Source organism: Schistocerca americana, chromosome 8, assembly GCF_021461395.2.
Source record: "Schistocerca americana isolate TAMUIC-IGC-003095 chromosome 8, iqSchAmer2.1, whole genome shotgun sequence".
Taxonomy (NCBI): domain Eukaryota; kingdom Metazoa; phylum Arthropoda; class Insecta; order Orthoptera; family Acrididae; genus Schistocerca; species Schistocerca americana.
The window spans coordinates 326,864,705-326,884,320 of NC_060126.1; the positions used below are offsets into that span (position 1 = coordinate 326,864,705).

The 19,616-nt window shown below is 44.5% G+C and overlaps 1 protein-coding gene across 1 annotated transcript in view; it reads right to left on the minus strand.

Moving 5' to 3' along the window:
* Positions 1–5,451: 5,451 nt before the first annotated feature.
* Positions 5,452–19,616, minus strand: part of LOC124545499 (odorant receptor Or2-like) — a 104,697-nt gene continuing 90,532 nt past the window's right edge. Inside the window, exons 4-5 of the mRNA XM_047124443.1 lie at positions 18,181–18,336; positions 5,452–5,623 (exon numbers count right to left, since the gene is read on the minus strand). Coding sequence (XP_046980399.1) covers positions 5,549–5,623; positions 18,181–18,336 — 231 coding nt within the window. The 3' untranslated portion in view covers positions 5,452–5,548. The remainder of the gene's footprint in view (positions 5,624–18,180; positions 18,337–19,616) is intronic.

The window sequence follows — 19,616 nt, forward strand, 5'->3', positions numbered from 1 at the left end:
CAGCAGAAAGACGACGTACAGAATGGCGCACCCACAGACTGCGTTGTCTTCTATATCTTTCACATCACTTGCAGTGACATCTGTTGTTGAAAATTGTAACTACTGTAATTTCGAAAGTTTGTCCGCCTGAAAATGTACTGTTGTCCCAAGCATATTGCAACAAACGGTGTGTTTCTATCGCTGCTCGTTTAGTTTTTATTGCCATTTCAAATATAACGGTCATTTTTGAGCCATCCTATATATATACGTATTATGTCTTAAGCGGAGAGTTATATATATATATATATATATATATATATATATATATACTCCTGGAAATGGAAAAAAGAACACATTGACACCGGTGTGTCAGACCCACCATAATTGCTCCGGACACTGCGAGAGGGCTGTACAAGCAATGATCACATGCACGACACAGCGGACACACCAGGAACCGCGGTGTTGGCCGTCGAATGGCGCTAGCTGCGCAGCATTTGTGCACCGCCGCCGTCAGTGTCAGCCAGTTTGCCGTGGCATACGGAGCTCCATCGCAGTCTCTAACACTGGTAGCATGTCGCGACAGCGTGGACGTGAACCGTATGTGCAGTTGGCGGACTTTGAGCGAGGGCGTATGGTGGGCATGCGGGAGGCCGGGTGGACGTACCGCCGAATTGCTCAACACGTGGGGCGTGAGGTCTCCACAGTACATCGATGTTGTCGCCAGTGGTCGGCGGAAGGTGCACGTGCCCGTCGACCTGGGACCGGACCGCAGCGACGCACGGATGCACGCCAAGACCGTAGGATCCTACGCAGTGCCGTAGGGGACCGCACCGCCACTTCCCAGCAAATTAGGGACACTGTTGCTCCTGGGGTATCGGCGAGGACCATTCGCAACTGTCTCCATGAAGCTGGGCTACGGTCCCGCACACCGTTAGGCCGTCTTCCGCTCACGCCCCAACATCGTGCAGCCCGCCTCCAGTGGTGTCGCGACAGGCGTGAATGGAGGGACGAATGGAGACGTGTCGTCTTCAGCGATGAGAGTCGCTTCTGCCTTGGTGCCAATGATGGTCGTATGCGTGTTTGGCGCCGTGCAGGTGAGCGCCACAATCAGGACTGCATACGACCGAGGCACACAGGGCCAACACCCGGCATCATGGTGTGGGGAGCGATCTCCTACACTGGCCGTACACCACTGGTGATCGTCGAGGGGACACTGAATACTGCACGGTACATCCAAACCGTCATCGAACCCATCGTTCTACCATTCCTAGACCGGCAAGGGAACTTGCTGTTCCATCAGGACAATGCACGTCCGCATGTATCCCGTGCCACCCAACGTGCTCTAGAAGGTGTAAGTCAACTACCTTGGCCAGCAAGATCTCCGGATCTGTCCCCCATTGAGCATGTTTGGGACTGGATGAAGCGTCGTCTCACGCGGTCTGCACGTCCAGCACGAACGCTGGTCCAACTGAGGCGCCAGGTGGAAATGGCATGGCAAGCCGTTCCACAGGACTACATCCAGCATCTCTACGATCGTCTCCATGGGAGAATAGGAGCCTGCATTGCTGCGAAAGGTGGATATACACTGTACTAGTGCCGACATTGTGCATGCTCTGTTGCCTGTGTCTATGTGCCTGTGGTTCTGTCAGTGTGATCATGTGATGTATCTGACCCCAGGAATGTGTCAATAAAGTTTCCCCTTCCTGGGACAATGAATTCACGGTGTTCTTATTTCAATTTCCAGGAGTATATATATATATATAATACGTCATTATTTAAACCAGCCTTCCAGACTGCATGAGAGAAATTTAGTACTGTATTATACTGTAGTCTGGGAGCTGAGTCTTTAGTATTGACAACTCAGAGTAGCGTCACACCGCTGCCTAGCGACCAGCCGACGACCGACTGCACTGGAGCGGGATGCGGGAGCCACGTTGCCGCTCTGAAAACTAGACAGGCACGTGCCAGGGACTTACCAATGAGTGTCTGTCGTTTCGCCGTTTGTGTTAATAGTTCAGTTCGTAGACTATTTTGTGTGCTGTTTGCTACACAGCGTAGCAAGCCAATTCACGTGTTCGGTGAGGGACTGCTTTGAAAAAGAAAAGGTAAAAAAGTGAGTGTTACGTTCAATAGTGATGACAGGGTTTGGTTTGGCCACCTCACAGTCACTTTCAACCTGTGCACTTGAAATTCAACTGTTATTAATATTGTTCAACCGTCTGATCGCATCACACCTCCACTTTTTTTTTCATAGACTCCGTGGCTATTACCGACAAGCTTTTACACCATAATGTACTAGAACGATGATCACCGAGTGGCATCCACTTCCCCAGATTTTCACAAATCTCACTGGGCTACAGCTAATAAACTGTCAGTCTGATGCGCCTCCCCACGTAACTGCTCTCCTATAATTATACATAATTGACAGTTAAAAATATCTTGAAGTCGGCATACCAGAGTCGTATTGATACTGTCTTTTGTCCTAATCGACGTAGGTAGCAGAAAGTTAATATCAACTGGCACGCAGTAATGTTGCTGTGATCGGCAGAGCGAATGTAATTCGGAGTGGTCGCTGACGAAGAAATACATCTGGTGAATGGCTGGCGGCTGGGTAGAAACAGAGTCCAAAACACGGAAAGATTGTTGTAAGCATACGAGATTAGTCCAGAATGAATATCCAAAGAGAGTAAACCGTAATGGATCAACAGTTAAATACCCACTCAATTGGCGCACCATCAATAGAAACGGCTCTGCTAACGGTATACTACGCTTTCCACATCGCTGGCAACGGGTTCTACACAACGCTGGTGACTGCTTTGAAGGACAGTAACAGGGGCAAACATGTAACTCTTTTGTATCGGTTGTGAATAAATACTCGCCACTATTTAAGTTCCAACCCTCGTATATTGTAAAATCTATTATTGCTACTTTCAGCCGCCACTGCAGCGTTGACTGATCTCTATCCCAATGCTCGATCCGAGGGGCGAGATACTGCTTTCAGGCTGCAGTTGGGGTTGCCCCAAGTACTTGGTATTCTTAATGCTTTTACCTGCGTCGGCCCCCATTCTGGTTGTTGCAGACAACACCCCCTCCCCATCTCGCCATAAGTATGGTTGGGGCTGGAAGTGAGAATCAGGCTGGTGGGGTGGGGTTGTTATGTGTTATGGCTGTGGTTGCTTAATCTTGCTCTAGTCGACGATGTAAACTATCACGACCGGAATTGGTTTCGATTTAGAACTATCCGGCCGTGATTTCGAACATCTGTATAAGACCTGCACACTAGTGGAATTTCAGCCAGGCTCCGTCCGATGACTGGGCTGGACCAGTAAATTAAATGGTGAGGAAACTGGAGAGCGATTTCTAGAAAGGGTCGTCGCCACATTTTTTTGCATCTGACTTTCGATGCTTCTCCTCTTTCTCAAAGTTAGAAGACAAAGTACGGTTGGTAGCAGACATTAATGTAAGAGCCATCTGCGCCTCTTATGGGAAATCTGAGAGGTCATCCTCACACTTGCTGATATGGTACGGTGACATCAATGGAATCTCTTTGCCCAGGTTGCTTCGGACGGGAGCGCTAGAACAAAGAAATGGCTGTTCCGGTCCATGTGTTGAATGGTGGCGTCCACACCTGGCCGATAAACCTGATGCCGCTCTAAGTACTTCATGCTGCACACACCCCAGTGTGCAGTGTCCACGAGATAGCGTAATCTGAATCTCATCCCGGCGTTAGCAGTCATGGTCGATAAGAGTTCGACACTACTTGTTATGCAGAGGATGTGTGACAACGAAAAGAACCTTCGGGACGTCGACTGTGTTTTGTTTAGACGTGGCCCCTGCCAGCCGTACTGAATCGCCTACATTACCTCGTTAAGCAAGGGATCGCGGTTGGTTGCCTCCGCTACTGATAGATTCGTCGAGAGTGTGTCGCAGACTGATGTCTAAAGCAAAAAACACCGGCTCCTAACCATCGAAGTCTCTGTGGGGTCCGCATGGCAGCTATGAAGAGTGCGTCAGCGTAGGCATGCTGCTTACTGGGCTATAGTGGTTCTAGTACGTATAGTTACTTAAAATCAGAGCCCATCTAGCACCTGCAGTGAAATCTTACCCATAGGTTGGAAGCTGACCCAACGTTGATATCAGGGGCTTACGGGCCATAGTCTCATATAGAGAAATATGAAATAATTCTACTCTTAACATAGTCTCCTCCTCGATTTGTAAATGATTTTAGTAGGTGGTGGCCAGCGTTTCGGAGGTAAATGCAATCGGGCGCCAGTGTGATCAGCATGCTTATGCAACAGTATGGCACCAAACTAAGAACTAAAGCGTATTCTCAGGAGCTAATGCCCCACAGCTTGCAGATATGACATTATGCACTCATCTGCTGATAAATTCCTTATTTAAATAACCAGTTTCGGTTGACTGACGATCATTAACTTCTTAAACACAAGATCTTTGACAGACAATAAACCGATAAATTTGTCACTGTTGTCATATCACAATGTAAATTATAATGTCAATATATTAACTGTGCTATCCTGTTATATCAGCAATCGACGTTAAAGCTGTGAACGGATGCGTGTCGCATAGAGCCGACTTCCTGTGATTTTATATTCGCCTAATACGATGCCGTAAACGCTTTTATGAATATGACGATGGGCGGTCGAAACTGACTGTTTCAGTAAACGTTTTATCAGTAGCTCATGGCATTTTTCAAGAAATGAAGCACTCGTGGCCAGAATAAGATTGTTACCAGGAGCAAATGTAATTAATAGAGGTATCAGTCGAGATGATTCCCTAATCTTGGAGCTCGAAATTTCTGGTCAAAATAAGAGCTCACCCAACATTGTGTTATGGAGAGGGGTTGGCTCCCACGTATAAGGCAGGATTTAATTCACAATGTTTGTTTTCGAAGAAATGGCCTAAACTTAAACACCTACATGCTACAAAAAGGAATGACTTGAAATTGCTACCTCATGTAATCTTGTAGGCTACAATTATAATTAACAACGAATAAAAATCAGTAATTGGTGTTATAATACGAAAAAATCTGCTGCACTACTTATTTTTACGTAAAGACATCTTGTCATGGATGACAATCTCTGTAATATAGTCTCAATTGAAATTCCAATGTATATGGTGTTCCTCAAATTACGCATATTAAAGTTTTCTTATAATTTACGGTTTTGATAACTTTCTGCAGGAAGACACACAATTCGTTGGGTAAAGGACAGTTACATTATATTCTATCTTTGAATAATTTTTGATAGGTGGTGAAAATTTTATTGAAAGGGTTTCAGAAGTAGAGCTAATCTTATGCTGTTGTAGCCTCATAGTGACAATAGAAATAATAATGGCAAACTAAGTGCATCACGGCTTCTGACGTTTTATAATAGTGTTTTTGTAATTGTTGTTCTCCAGAGCCTGGATTTCCTTAATACTTCATACAAGTCTCGTGACTTAGCTGCGTTACTAATTGCAATACAAAAATATACAGAAAAATACAACTAATGGTAAACACCGATAAACTGTTGGTTGACATTCATCTTAATTAACCATCTTGCCTGATGTTTCAGAGCGCTCGTTCCTTTGCGCGTTTGTTGAATTGACACAGCAATGCGTAGTACGTGTACGATGCATTCACCAACTGTAAAATAAGACCAAATTTAAGAAAATGGCAAAAAAACTGTAGGTATACTATTAACTATAATTACTTATTTTCAGTCTGATTTCATCCTCAGAATATTATCCTGCAAACCCGATAACATATTTTTGTATTTTCTGAGAGTCTACATTGTCTCTAAATGCTCTAGTTTCTATGTGTTTGATTAGTGTTTCACATTTTATTAAATAACATGTGTTACTCTCTGCAGGCAATAATACCACATATGAAAAAACTGAAAAATGTTTGATGTTTCTTGTCATGATGATGCTAACCATTACCAGAGAAGAAACGTAAGTATATCACTTTCAGTATAGAAAGCACTGTTATCACCTGTGCCTCTTGACCTTATCTTATCCATAGGGTTCCTGGTTTCCAAGTAGCTATATGAGTTTTATGCAAACAGAGACTACTTTGTCCGTTTATGATTGGCTTTTGTCCAAGTAATGAGGTACGCATCAGAACAGTCGCTAAACCATATCCAAGAGCATAAGTAATGCTCAGTATAGCATGAATGGAAGGTATCAGTTGAAATGGAAGACGAACTCATTTGTGCATATTCGTGAGTTTATTCTCTTAGGATTTCATTGGCAGTCAGTAAAAGAATTAAAAATTAAAAAAAAAAAATACTTGTTTTCAGTGCAGTCGCTAGATTAGGAATAAAAGGATAATGTGTTCGTTAATGCTAACAGTTATCATGTATCAATGTGCTGCAAACTCATTCGTTCCAAATGATTTCGATAAAAGAATCGTTCAAATGATCTATGGAACATGTTGCTAACTGCACGACAAAGGACTTGGAAGACCAGTTGAACAGGATCGATAGCTTCTGGAATAGAAGTAATAAAGTGAGCATAAAAAAATCTAAACAGGGGTAGTGGAGTTGTATTGACTCAGGCGACCCTGAGACAATTAGATTAGGAAATGGGGAACTAAAAGTGGTAGGTTAATTTTGATATTTGGGCAGCAAATGAACTGACGATGGGCGAAATCGAGAGTAATTTAAAATGGAGACTGGCAGTAAAAAGAACTGATGAAGAAGTACTGAATCAAACTGAGCAAAAAAATAAATTTGTGTCACAAGCTGACAGAGCCAAGGGATCCATTGCCAGGTCACATAGTGATGCAACAAGGAATAGTCAGTTTGATAACTAAGAGATTTGTGGGGAGCAAACTTTGTAGAGTAGACGAAGACTTGACTACAGTAAGAAGATCTATTTGGATGCAAGTTGCATTATTTACACTTTTGTGGACTGGCAAGACAGCCAATCCACAAGGACGGGAGGCCGAAGGGCACGCGTTTAAACTCACGCAGGCTGGCGTGAGGTCTGGAACAGTTAAAGGAGTTGAGTCTAGTAAAAAAAGTACGTAGCTTCTGGAATACTTAACTTTAATCCATAATTGGTGAACATCGGTCTGACGGTACATGCATCACAAGATAAATAGCAATTGATAATGGCGCCCTGCTAGGTCGTAGCAAATGACGTAGCTCAAGGCTATGCTAACTATCGTCTCGGCAAATGAGAGCGTAATTTGTCAGTGAACCATCGCTACCAAAGTCGGCTGTACAACTGGGGCGAGTGCTAGGAAGTCTCTGTAGACCTGCCGTGTGGCGGCGCTCGGTCTGCAATCACTGACAGTGGCGACACGCGGGTCCGACGTATACTAACGGACCGCGGCCGATTTAAAGGCTACCACCTAGCAAGTGTGGTGTCAGGCGGTGACACCACATACACAGTGATGAACAGACTCTCATAGAAAACAAGAAAAGTGTTATATCTTTGAAGTAGACGTTCCAGTCTATATAGCAAGTGCCATATTCCGACAGACTAGTCTAAAGCACGCACGTTATCTCACTCTAATTTTTACCGTAATATTGGGGGTACACGATAACTAACGCAAAACATTTTTTTCTGAAATTAAGTTGGTTTTATTCAGGATTCAAATACACCATATTACTCCCCACTCTTCTCGCTACAAGATCCTATTTTTCAACATAATCTCCATGCAAGGCAACGTGCTTACCCATATTATTAGAAGATGCTGTATGCCCGAATGTTACCACTCAAATGATCGGTGCTGGAGCCAAAGTCTTGCTGCATCAGAAACCTTCCGGTCCTCCACTTACTGATTCCCGTGGTGTACATCCTCCATTAGCCCAAACACATGGAAGTCGGAAAGTGCGAGACCAATCATTACTGGAGTCATAGACCTGTGCGGGAGATCGGCACACGCGAGATCGGACGAGTTTGCACGACTTGTTGTGGTGATAGCAGAGGCATAGCCCTGTGGCTCGCTGTGCTTTTGTTCACCTCCAGGTCTCGGTACACATTCCGCAAGCGCCTATGAATATCTGCGATGTTCCGTTTTTCCGCCAAAAGAGGCGCAGCGTCAGCTCTCTGGTTGGAGCGCACCTGCGTTACGGTCGTCATTTTCAAGACTACGTGTAAGGCCACCACCTACGGAACTTCATGAAACAGGTAGGCCAGAAATGCGAATATTCCACGATGTCCCACCACAAATTCCACATTTTTTCAATCGAAATTTTTCAAGAAAAATAGTTTGACCAGCATATGTGTCATGCATGTGTAAGCCTACATATTCATATGTGTTAAACTCCAAACTTCAAGCCGGCTGCTGTGGCCGAGCGTTTCTAGGCGCTTCAGTCCGGAACCGAGCTCCGTTACGGTCACAGGTTCGAATCCTGCCTCCGGCATGGATGTGTGTGATGCCATTAGGTTAGTTAGGTTTAAGTAGTTCTAAGTCTAGGGGACTGACGACCTCAAACGTTTAGTCCCATAATGCCCGGAGCCATTTTGAACCAAACTTCTAAACTGTGTGCTGTGTAGTAGGAACAACTGTGTCTTTATTTAAACAAGCACCAGGCCAAGCCCCCCCCCCCCCCCCCGCCCCATTACACCACTTTACCCGCAAACTTTATTTACAGCTCCGCCAAGCCATGTGTAGCAGTGTGCTGTACCGGGGTGATAGGTAAGACCCCACTACTGCTACTAAAATACTGCCTCACAGCAGACATACGAGTCCGACACGACACCAACCAGGTAACTGGGCGTCATGTCAAAATTTGCCTGACAGCTAACCAATTGGGATATTGCATCAATACAACCGATTCAATAAACTAAAGGAAAAAGTGGAATAGTAGTGCCGATTTTCACCACTAGTATACTGTTCATGATGTCTCAGAACCTGCGACATGGTCGCAAATGGAACAGTGGCCCGAAAATGTAGAATAAATTTCTTTTATTTCACGTCCATGGTCACAAATTTGTAGGTCCTCAGACTACCGGTATATCTGGGGCAAGAATGGCATTCCTGTACCAGAAAAGTCTACTGGTATCAAACTTATGCCTCAATTTTATTACCTTTGGATTACGACTGTGTATGTTAATGAGGAAAGAACTGTGAGGAAAACGGGAACAGAGAAGAATCGAAGCATTTGACATGTGATGCAACAGAAAATGCTGAAAATAAGGAGGATTGATAAGTTAAGGAATGAGGAAGTCCTCGGCAGAATCAGAGAAAGGAATATGTAGAAAAACACTGACAGGAAGAAGGGACAGAAGGGTAGGTCATATTTCAGACATGAGAGAATAGTTTCCATGGTACTAGAGCGTAAACTGTAGAGGAAGACAGAGATTGAAATATAGCCAGCAAGTACTGAAGGACGTAGTTTGCATGTTTGCATGTGCTACTCTGAGATAAAAGTGATGGCACAGGACAGGATTTCGTGGCAGGCAGCACCAAACCAGTCAGAAGACTGATGGTTAAGAAACAAATTCAGGTCAAGAGTTCAATGTAGTGTTACATTATGAAAAGCCACGGTTTGCTGACATGAAAGTAGTGCTTTTGGATTGTAATTGATCTGAATTATAGCGGAATTCAGCACAGATAACTGCAATGTTCAACTCTCAGTTGCAAACAGTGTTCCTGTATTAAAGTGTAAGAACCATATAAGAGAATACTACAAGTTCATTCACTTTCAGGAACCTGATACATGGCAGCAAAACCATCCAGCGCGTGATATCCCTCTCTGTACAAATTTTATGGAATTCCGTGATAAATCTTTACAGTGCACGCCTATCAGGAGAATGCGGAAAATGTCTCTACTACGAATTTGTATTATGTTATTCATTTCTGATATTCCAACACTGTAAACCACTGAGCTTCGTAACGTCATTACGATGACACCAGAATACTTCGGAGGAAATCTTTGCTACGAATTTCTATGTGTACACACCACGTACAACGCATCTGGTTCATCATTACCTAATGGTGGCCTGCCGGGGTGGCCGAGCGGTTCTAGGGGCTACAGTCTGGAACCGCGCGACCGCTACGGTCGCAGGTTCGAATCCTGCCTCGGGCATGGATGTATGTGATGTTCTTAGGTTAGTTTGGTTTAAGTAGTTCTAAGTTATAGGGGACTGATGACCTTAGAAGTTAAGTCCCATAGTGCTCAGAGCCATTTGAACCATTTTGAACCTAATGTTGCTAGAGAATTGTGAGCATATTTATGTATATTTCCTTGACATGATAGGTTAAACAGAATGAACAAAGTGAAAGTAAATCAGTATTTATCTCTCTCATCTCTGTCTCATTTAATAAAAAAAGCATATAGAATAAAACATATAACTGATATTACTAAAACACAAATGTTAGGAAATATTCTTTAAATGTTCACGTATCCCTATAAATAGACGTTTCCGAAACACATAAGTTTGTAAACTCTCTATGTGCTGTAGCGGTTAAAGAATACTGTGTGTGGAAAAATGATACTATTCAGAACTGGCGCTGAGGCGTGAGTGACAGCTGTGGAAATGTGTATGGGCGGACACATGTGCAACTGTGGAGCAACTGATTGCCTAGATGAACGAACGGGATACCAAAAGCGTCTAGTTAATTACGGTTCAGGGAAAGTTGGTGCGCACGAGACTCTTCAGTAGGTGCATGGCTTATGCACCCATGCTGACTGGTTTTCACCGGCGACGAAGGTTGGAATTTGCATGCCAATACCGCAACTGGACGCTCAACGGGTGCCAGCACATGGCCTTTCCAGATGAATCACGCTCGATGCTCCATTGGACAGATGGCGGTTGGTGTATAAGGCGTCCAACATCTAAAAGCAAACACCATGCAACAGCTGGAAGGTGGGAGCGTTATGGTCTGGGGAATGTTTTAGTGGCATTGCCAGGGTGAGCTCTTAATTCTGGAAGGAATAATGAACCCACACTCATAAACATCCATCCTTGTTGACTGTGTACACCCCAGCAAGCAGTTTGTTTGTTCCTCATCTTTATGGGATCTACCAGCAGGATAAATCAATGTGCCACATAGCTCGCATTGTACGTCCATGAATCAAAGAGCACGAGGATGAACTCTCCTGCCAACCAGACTCCTCACATTAAAACCCAGTCGAGTAACTATAGAACCGACTCGATAGGCCTTTTCGCGCCATGTATCCTCAGCCAAGAAATCCAGCCCATCTGGCCACTATGCTGAAGCCAGCTTGGCTCCACAGCCACGTCAATACCCTGCAGAACTTCACTGATTGTTTTCCTGCACATGTGACAGTCGCACGCGCTGCACAAGATGGTTATTCAGGCTTTTGATGGATTGCCACATTAATGTCACTAGAGAGTAAATGTGTGAATCGTACTACGTGCTTAGCTGTGACACGCTGAGGAAGACGTGACTCCGGATTTCCTCGCTGGTGTTGTGTGTGTCTTATATCTGCAGTGGGGCAATAGCAGTAGCAGTGTAGGGGTCTTCCCGGCCGCCCGGTACTGCTCAGCATTACACAAAACAAGGCCCAGCACGCTTCATTACAGCTCCGAATGACGTGTTTCCGACTGCAGTGGCGACGGGGTGGCAGGGGGGGGGGGGGGAGGGGGTATGTAGGGGGGCGAAGAGCCCAGCACCCTAATGTTTATTTGAATAAGGACACAATTGTTCCTACTATGCAGCATATTGTTTTAAAATTGGGCTTCAACATAAAGAAATAAGTAGGCGGACAATGCTGCATGACATACACTACTGGCCATTAAAATTGATACTCCAAGAATAAATGCAGATGATAAACGGGTATTCATTGGACCAACATATTATACTAGAACTGACATTTGATTACAATTTCACGCGATTCGGGTGCATGTATCCTGAGAAATCAGTACCCAGAACAACCACCTCTGGCCGTAGTAACGGCCATTATACGCCAGGGCATTGCGTCAAACAGAGCTCGAATGGCGTGTACAGGTACAGCTGCCCATGCAGCTTCAACACGATACCACAGTTCTTCAAAAGTAGTGCCTGGCGTATTGTGGCGAGCCAGTTGCTCGGCCACCACTGACCAGACGTATTCAATTGGTGAGAGATTTGGAGAATGTGCTGGCCAGGGCAGCAGTTGAACATTTTCTGTATCCAGAAAGGCACGCACAGGACCTGCAATATGCGGTCGTGCATTATCCTGCTGAAATGTAGGGTTTCGCAGGGATCGAATGAAGGGCAGAGCCAGGGGTCGTAACACATCTGAAATGTAACGTCCACTCTTCAAAGTGGCGTCAGTGCGAACAAGAGGTGACCGAGACGTGTAACCAATGGCACCCCATACCATCACGCCAGGTGATACGCCAGTATGGCGATGACGAATACACGCTTCAAATGTGCGTTCACCGCGATGTCGCCAAACACAGATACGACCATCATGATGCAGTAACAGAACCCGGATTCATCCGGAAAAAATGACATTTTGTCATTCGTGCACCCAGGTTCGTCGTTGAGTACACCATCACAGGCGCTCCTGCCCTAGATGCAGTGTCAAGGGTAACCGCAGCCATGGTATCCGAGCTCATAGTCCATGCTGCTGCAAACGTAGTCGAACTGTTCGTGCAGATGGTTGTTGTCTTGCAAACGTCTGCACGATCCGTTACAGCCATGCGGATAAGATGCCTGTCATCTCCACTGCTGGTGATACGAGGCCGTTGGGATCCAGCATGGCGGTCCGTATTACCCTATTGAACACAGCGATTCCATATTTTGCTAACAGTCCTTGGATCTCGACCAACGCGAGCAGCAATGTCGCGATACGATAAACCGCAATCGCGATAGGCTACAATCCGGACTTTATCAAAGTTGGAAACGTGACGGTACGCATTTATCCTCCTTACACGGGGCATCGCAACAACGTTTCACCAGGCAACGCCGGTCAACTGCTGTTTGTGTATGAGAAATCGGTTGGAAACTTTCCTGATGTCAGCCCGTTTTATGTGTCGCAATCGGCGCCAACCTTGAGTTAATGCTTTGAAAAGCTAATCATTTGCATATCACAGCATCTTCTTCCTGTCGGTTAAATTTCGCGTATGTAGCACGTCATATTCGTGGTGTAGCAATTTTATTGGCCAGTAGTGTAAATGCTGTGCAAACTAAAACACCTGTTGTAATGATATTGGAGGGGACTTTTCTAATTTAGGACGTACGACAAGTGACCTTAACACTGTTAGTAGCCCTAATGGTCCCTTCAGGAATATGTACTGTGTAGCAGGCAATTAACTTTCTTTTGTTCAAGTGCCTTGGAATCTAACGTTACAGAGCAACGCGAGTGTCCAAAATCCATCATCTCGGATTCTGACATAATAGCGATGTGCCAGTGTGCTCTGGTCACCGTGTCCAGTCGTCGTGTTGGTTTCTGACATCATAGTAGGTCTACACTAGTATTGCACTAGTATGCTTAATGGTTAAATGGCTCTGAGCACTATGGGACTTAACATCTGAGGTCATCAGTCCCCTAGAACTTACTACTTAAACCTAACTAACCGAAGGACATCACACAGGTCCATGCCCGAGGCATGATTCGAACCTGCGACCGTAGCGGTCGCGCGGTTCCAGACTGAAGCGCCAAGAACCGCTCTGCCACACCGGCTGGCCTAGTATGCTTAGTAGAGCTCTGCATTTCGAAGAAAACTACCGCTGTAACATTTCCCATTTCGTGCAGCTGCTCGACGGCTGGGGAAGTCCCACGCTGCAATACGGCTGTGGCCGTCTAATGCACCATGTGGCCGGTTGTCCTCCACCTCTCGGTTATCGGTTGGACTGACGAGCACTGCCGAGCGCTCGATTGTACTCACAATCTCGGCCGGTGACAGTACAACCGTCGTGCTCTCTACAGTGCCGAATCGCATTAGAAACCGTGTGTAAACGCAGATGGCGGCCTGGCTTTGAGCAGCCCAGACAGCGTTGTGGGTAAACCAATAATAGGTCGTAAACGTTCCATTCATGAAACGAAGAGAAGTTTTATGGAGAGAATTAGGAGCGGCTCATTAGTCCCGAAGAAGAAAGATATGTCGGAAGAGTAGGCGAAAAGTGAAGCTTGGAAATCGTTTGCACTTGTAGTGGATCCTGTCACGCAGGATTCTGCTGGTTTCGTGCAATGTACCACATGTAATACCATACTTTCATACCAGTCAAGCACAACAGATATGCTTCGGCACTTCAAAAGTAAATGCGGAGCAGAAGTCCACTGGCCACTTGCAGTACCAAGTAGCATACAGAAAGTTGTTGTTGATACGTTGGTCGATATGAGTGGAATAGATTTGCTACCGTTAAATACTTGTAGTAAGATTGGCTTCAAGAATTATTCGCAGGAGCTCATCAATATTGGCGCCACTTACGGGTAAGTCAGTACAGAAGATGTTCTTCCGCACCCTACCACTGTATCGTGGCATATTAAAGAAAAGGCAGAAAAAATATGGGTGACAATGGTCACAAGCTAATATGTGCCTTAAAGAACAAAATGTGCGCTTTAGACACTGATCTGTGGTCTGATAACTACAAGAAGAGAAATGTTTAGGCTGTGACGTCGCATTATGTGAAATATGAGTGGCGGCTAGAAACGTTTGTTTTGATAACAACCGAGTTTCCGGACGTACCTAAGACAGGAGAGAACATACGACACGAAATCGAAGAGCGGATGCTTGAGTTAGGAATTAACAAGAATGATCTTACGAAATGTTAATTTGTCACCGACCAAGGAGCTAATATGAAGAAGGCACTTGAATCTTAGGACCGTTTGCCTTGCTTTGATCACTGCTTGATGACTGCGCTTCGTCACACATTTCAAGAGACGTTTTTAGAAGACGAAGCCCCTGAAATCCTGTCGTGTCTACTATCAACAAGAGCTATAGTAGGCTATTTGAAGAGATCGGGTCACTCGGGGCGTCTGGGGCACTCTGTGAAGCAAGAAGCTGTAACTCGGTGGAACAGTGTACTGTTAATGCTCAATTCCGTCATAAGTCAAATCGACGATATTCGAGATCTACTAGAATCCCCGGGGGCAATCGACACTCTCAGAAACCTTCCAAGAAGAGTGCGTACGAGACGTTGTCGCTTTTCTAACCCCCTTTAAAGAAGCGAGGTAGGATTTGGAAACTGCAAAGGTAACAACGCTAGAACGTATGCTGAAGTTGGACGATTGTACTCGGAACTGCCCGTAAATGGTAAGGTTCATTCACTGAAACCAGTTAGTGAACGAATGTTTGTTTGTCTAATCTGCCATATTTCGTTAGATCAACATTTATTACGTCTACAGAGTGATTTTTGGGAAAGGTTTCGCAGCTTAAACATTCCACAATGCGGTTTCATGTAATTTGTGCGATATGTATATATATAATGTCACAGTAAATATAGTCGCCGGCCGGAGTGGCCGAGCGGCTCTAGGCGCTACAGTCTGGAACCACGCGACCGCTACGGTCGCAGATTCGAATCCTGCCTCTGGCATGAATCTGTGTGATGTCCTTAGGTTAGTTAGGTTTAAGTAGTTCTAAGTTCTAGGAGACTGATGACCTCACCAGTTAAGTCCCATAGTGCTCAGAGCCATTTGAACCATTTTTTGAAATATAGTCGTTTAGTAACCAGTAATTCTGATTACGCTTTATACATATTTGAAGGTGACCGGAATATCTTACGGATGTTTTCATTCATGTTTAGAGTCCATTCAAGCAAACAGTGACCAAGTTCTTCCCATGAAAAAGTCCAGGATGGACTGGAGTTCGGATGAGGACGACGAAGATTGACACACAGTTACTACCAATGAACTCGACAGGTACCTTTCGCTCTCCAAATCCGACTGTATCTGTGCCGAAGGCCAAATTTTGCAGTGGTGGAAAACGCACGCGGGGTTACTTCCAAGGCTGTCGGAGATAGCTAGAAGAGTTCTCTGTGTTCCTTCCATTAGTGCTGCCAGCGAGAGAAATTTTAGCCAGGCCGGTCACCTGCTGTCCAGCAAAAGATCGTGCATGGAATCAGACAAGATGGATGATCTCTTAGTGATCCATCACAATTACGTAAGTATTCACAACATACCACGTAATCACAAGGAAGGAAACATTTCTCAAACTCTATAAATGTATGATTCCACTTTCATTGACTTCACAGGAACAAGTTCAAACCGCCAGGCGTAGTAATAGTTCCAGGAATACAAATGACGCCTGTGTATTAGGGAGCACCAATGACGAAAAACGAATTGTACAGTCATGATTCACTTGTAACATTATTTACAGGTCATAATTAGTTCAGAAATTAACGTTTGTGCAACAAAATTTCTTGAGTATTACTTTTAACTCCGTCATTCCTTCCCGACCCTGCATTCAATATTATTAGTACAACGTATACGTGGCCGAGTTTGGAGATAGGCTACACATAGTCCATGATTAGACTACTGTGTTCCCGTTTATCTACCGAACGGAACAAAATACTAAATACAGACATTACAAAAAAATTGTTCCAATGGCTCTGAGCACTATGGGACTTAACTGCTTAGGTCATCAGTCCCCTAGAACTACTTAAACCTAACCAACCTAAGGACATCACACACATCCATACCCCAGACAGGATTCGAACCTGCGACCGTAGAGGTCACGTGGTTCCATTCTGTAGCGCGTAGAACCGCTCGTCCACCAGCGGCCGGCACAGACATCACAGTTTTTAACGTTACAATTACTGGAATACATGATAACCTCAACGTGGAAACTCCAGTAGTCTGCAACATATTAACAAACATCAAATGTAACATATACAAGTGTATTATTTAGGTCATAGAACTGGTAGTAAACAACGAAAGACATTTGTAAAAGGAATTAGTGAGTGGTTAATGTGAAGCGGTGGCCTCTGATCTCAAGGAGTGTGACGAAGCGCCGCTCGCTGGTACTGAGTCCACCGGTTACTGGCGACCGGCCGAGCGTTTGGCGCACTCGGCCGAGCGCTGGCGATCGGCTGCCGACAGCCGGCGGAAGCGGACGCTCGGCCGCATACTCCCGAGAGCCGGAGGGGCGAGCGGGAGTCGCCGGTAAAAATCGGAGATAATGCAGACCTCTAATGCTTAGCATAAATGACCTACTTCGACAAGCTTGATGATGTGAAATCTAGTATTTTTCAATTTCCGGATAATTATACTGAGGACAACAGCTCTACTTCCACAGTGACGTCATAGGATTAGATGGAAAACCCCATTTGTTTCAGTTTCCTACCATTTCATGTGCAGGGTCGTTGGCGTTTGTCAGAGGTGTGAAGGGGTGGAGGTCTGGGGAAATATGATGAATCAGAGGTGACATCAGTGATGATGTCATAGGTTACCACCTTCTCACCATAACTGTCAGAGTCCACCAACAAGTGAGGAGTTGTATGACCGTTGTTTTTTTTGATGGAAGAGTGACATGTGTGAAGTACCTTACCATATTGAAGGTACAAACTGTATTAGATGTTCACCAGCTGTAGCAAGATGAAGGTTGTTTTCTTCAACAAGCCTTTCACATGACTCGGGGCAATTTCTGGCTGAAACATTTGTTGAGATGTGTATAGGCCAATGAGGAAGTGTTTCCATCCAGATCTACCGATCTAGCAGACAGACTTCATTCTGTGGGTAACTCTGAAGGACCCAGTGCACTCCACAAACCACGTTTCCGGGATGACATACAAGAGGGGATTGTGATAAAATGTAAATTATTTCTAATAGCAACCACGACACATTTCAGACATTGTATTGATGCCGGTGGGAGGCAGTTTGAACATCTTCAATGTTAAAACATCATTAACAACATCGTGAAAATCTTCCTGTTTTAAAATTCATAGTTTTATTTTTGTTCGAGTTACTGAAGTTCAAACTATATGAGCCTTCGTGGGACACCAGGTAGACACACTTGTAGAAACGACTCGTGCGCCATCTACCGTGAAATGGATGTACTAATAAGCAGAAACTTTCTCAGGTGAGCCGACAAAAATTAATCAATTTCAATAGTTGAAATAGCTAGTGCAACACCTATTGCAAAATGGTTGTACTAATTCAGAAACTTTCGTTGGTGCACGCACAACAACAGCCCAAAGTTTCATCGCAGTTCGATGAATTGTTTAGCAACGCACAAGAGAGAAACAAAGAAACGATCATTCACTGTCCACTCATTCCCTTGTGTGATAAATCACCTGAAATCCGGATTTTACTCCACCAGATATAGCTCTCACGCACATACTTGCATACTAACCGAAACAAAGGCAGGCCTGTTGATGGGATAGAGGTGCCCGGCCGTGATCACCAGCGGCTTCTGCGCGCGGCTGATGAGGATCCTCAGCGCTCGCTTGAAGCTTTCATTCGCCTCCATCCATGCGCAGCTGTAAGCCGCCGCTGACACAGCCTCGGCCTGTTAACATTAATATTACTGACACGACGCGACGTCTTTCAGTTAACAAAATAAATAATTATTAGGGCTGATAAAGCTAAGATCATAGCGACACACTTTTCACCTCACTGGTGATGCATGCAATCAACAAGTATTAGTTTTGTCATACGATGATTACGGTTGTATCAGCGGATTATGTGTGTAAAGGTGATTATTGTTGAAAAACTGACGCACATCAGAGTATGCAAGGTATCTCTCTTTCTTGTTACATTCTTAACGTTCAAGATGATTCATGCTTTGGAAACTGTGAAAATAGGCAATAAAGTTTTCATCATCTTTCCACAGAATGCGAGGTTTATTACAGACTTTTAGTGTACTGTTCATTAATGACACTCATACTTAACGTCCTGTACATTGTATCTACATGAGCAAGTAATTCTTTTTCAGAAAAGCTTTTCTGATTGTTTCCGGTCCCCGTTTTATATCCTCTCTATTTAGACGATTGTGAGTTAATAAATTATTTGCTGCCTGAAATTCAAAACTCATCTGCTGTTTCCCAGTCTCATTTTCTAAACCAATTCCATCGGGATCGCCTGATTTAATTTGACTGCACTACATTTCTCTTCCTCCTCCCCCCCCCCCCCCATTTTTTTTTTTTTTTTTTTTTTTTTTTTTTTTTTTTTTTTTTTTTTTTTTTTTGACCATCAGCTTATAACCTCTTCGTAACACGCTATCCATTCTGCCTTGCCATTTCTGACAGAACTGCAGTGTCATCAGGAAACCTTAAACCATTTATGTCTTCAGCATCTCTGCTCCCCTTGTTCTATGTACAGTTAGCATAGCATGGGCAATGGACTCCATTCCGTGTTACCATCTCTTCTACATGCCCTTGAAGTGTGGTAACTGCAGTCTGAATTCTCTAAACGTTCTAATAAGCTATTCGCTCCCTGTATTATATCCCTGATAATATATCCAGTCAATATTGTCAAAAGCTTTTTAGAAATCTATAAATGCTCTAATGGAAATACGCCTTTACCAAGCTATCTTCTACGATAATTAATGACGTAAGTACGTATTGCTTCGCCGTCTGTTCCTACATTTCGCGGGATTGCTCATCTAAGCTCATGTAATGATCTAATAATTGGGAGAGTAGGAGATGCAAGGTAGGAGATGAGTTAGTGGCGGAAGTAAAGCTGTGAAGACGTGAGTCGTGCGTGGGTAGCTTAGTCGGTAGAACACTTGTACGCGAAAAGCAAAGGTCCGAAGTTTGAACTGCTTGGAAGTTTCGATTTACTGATTGT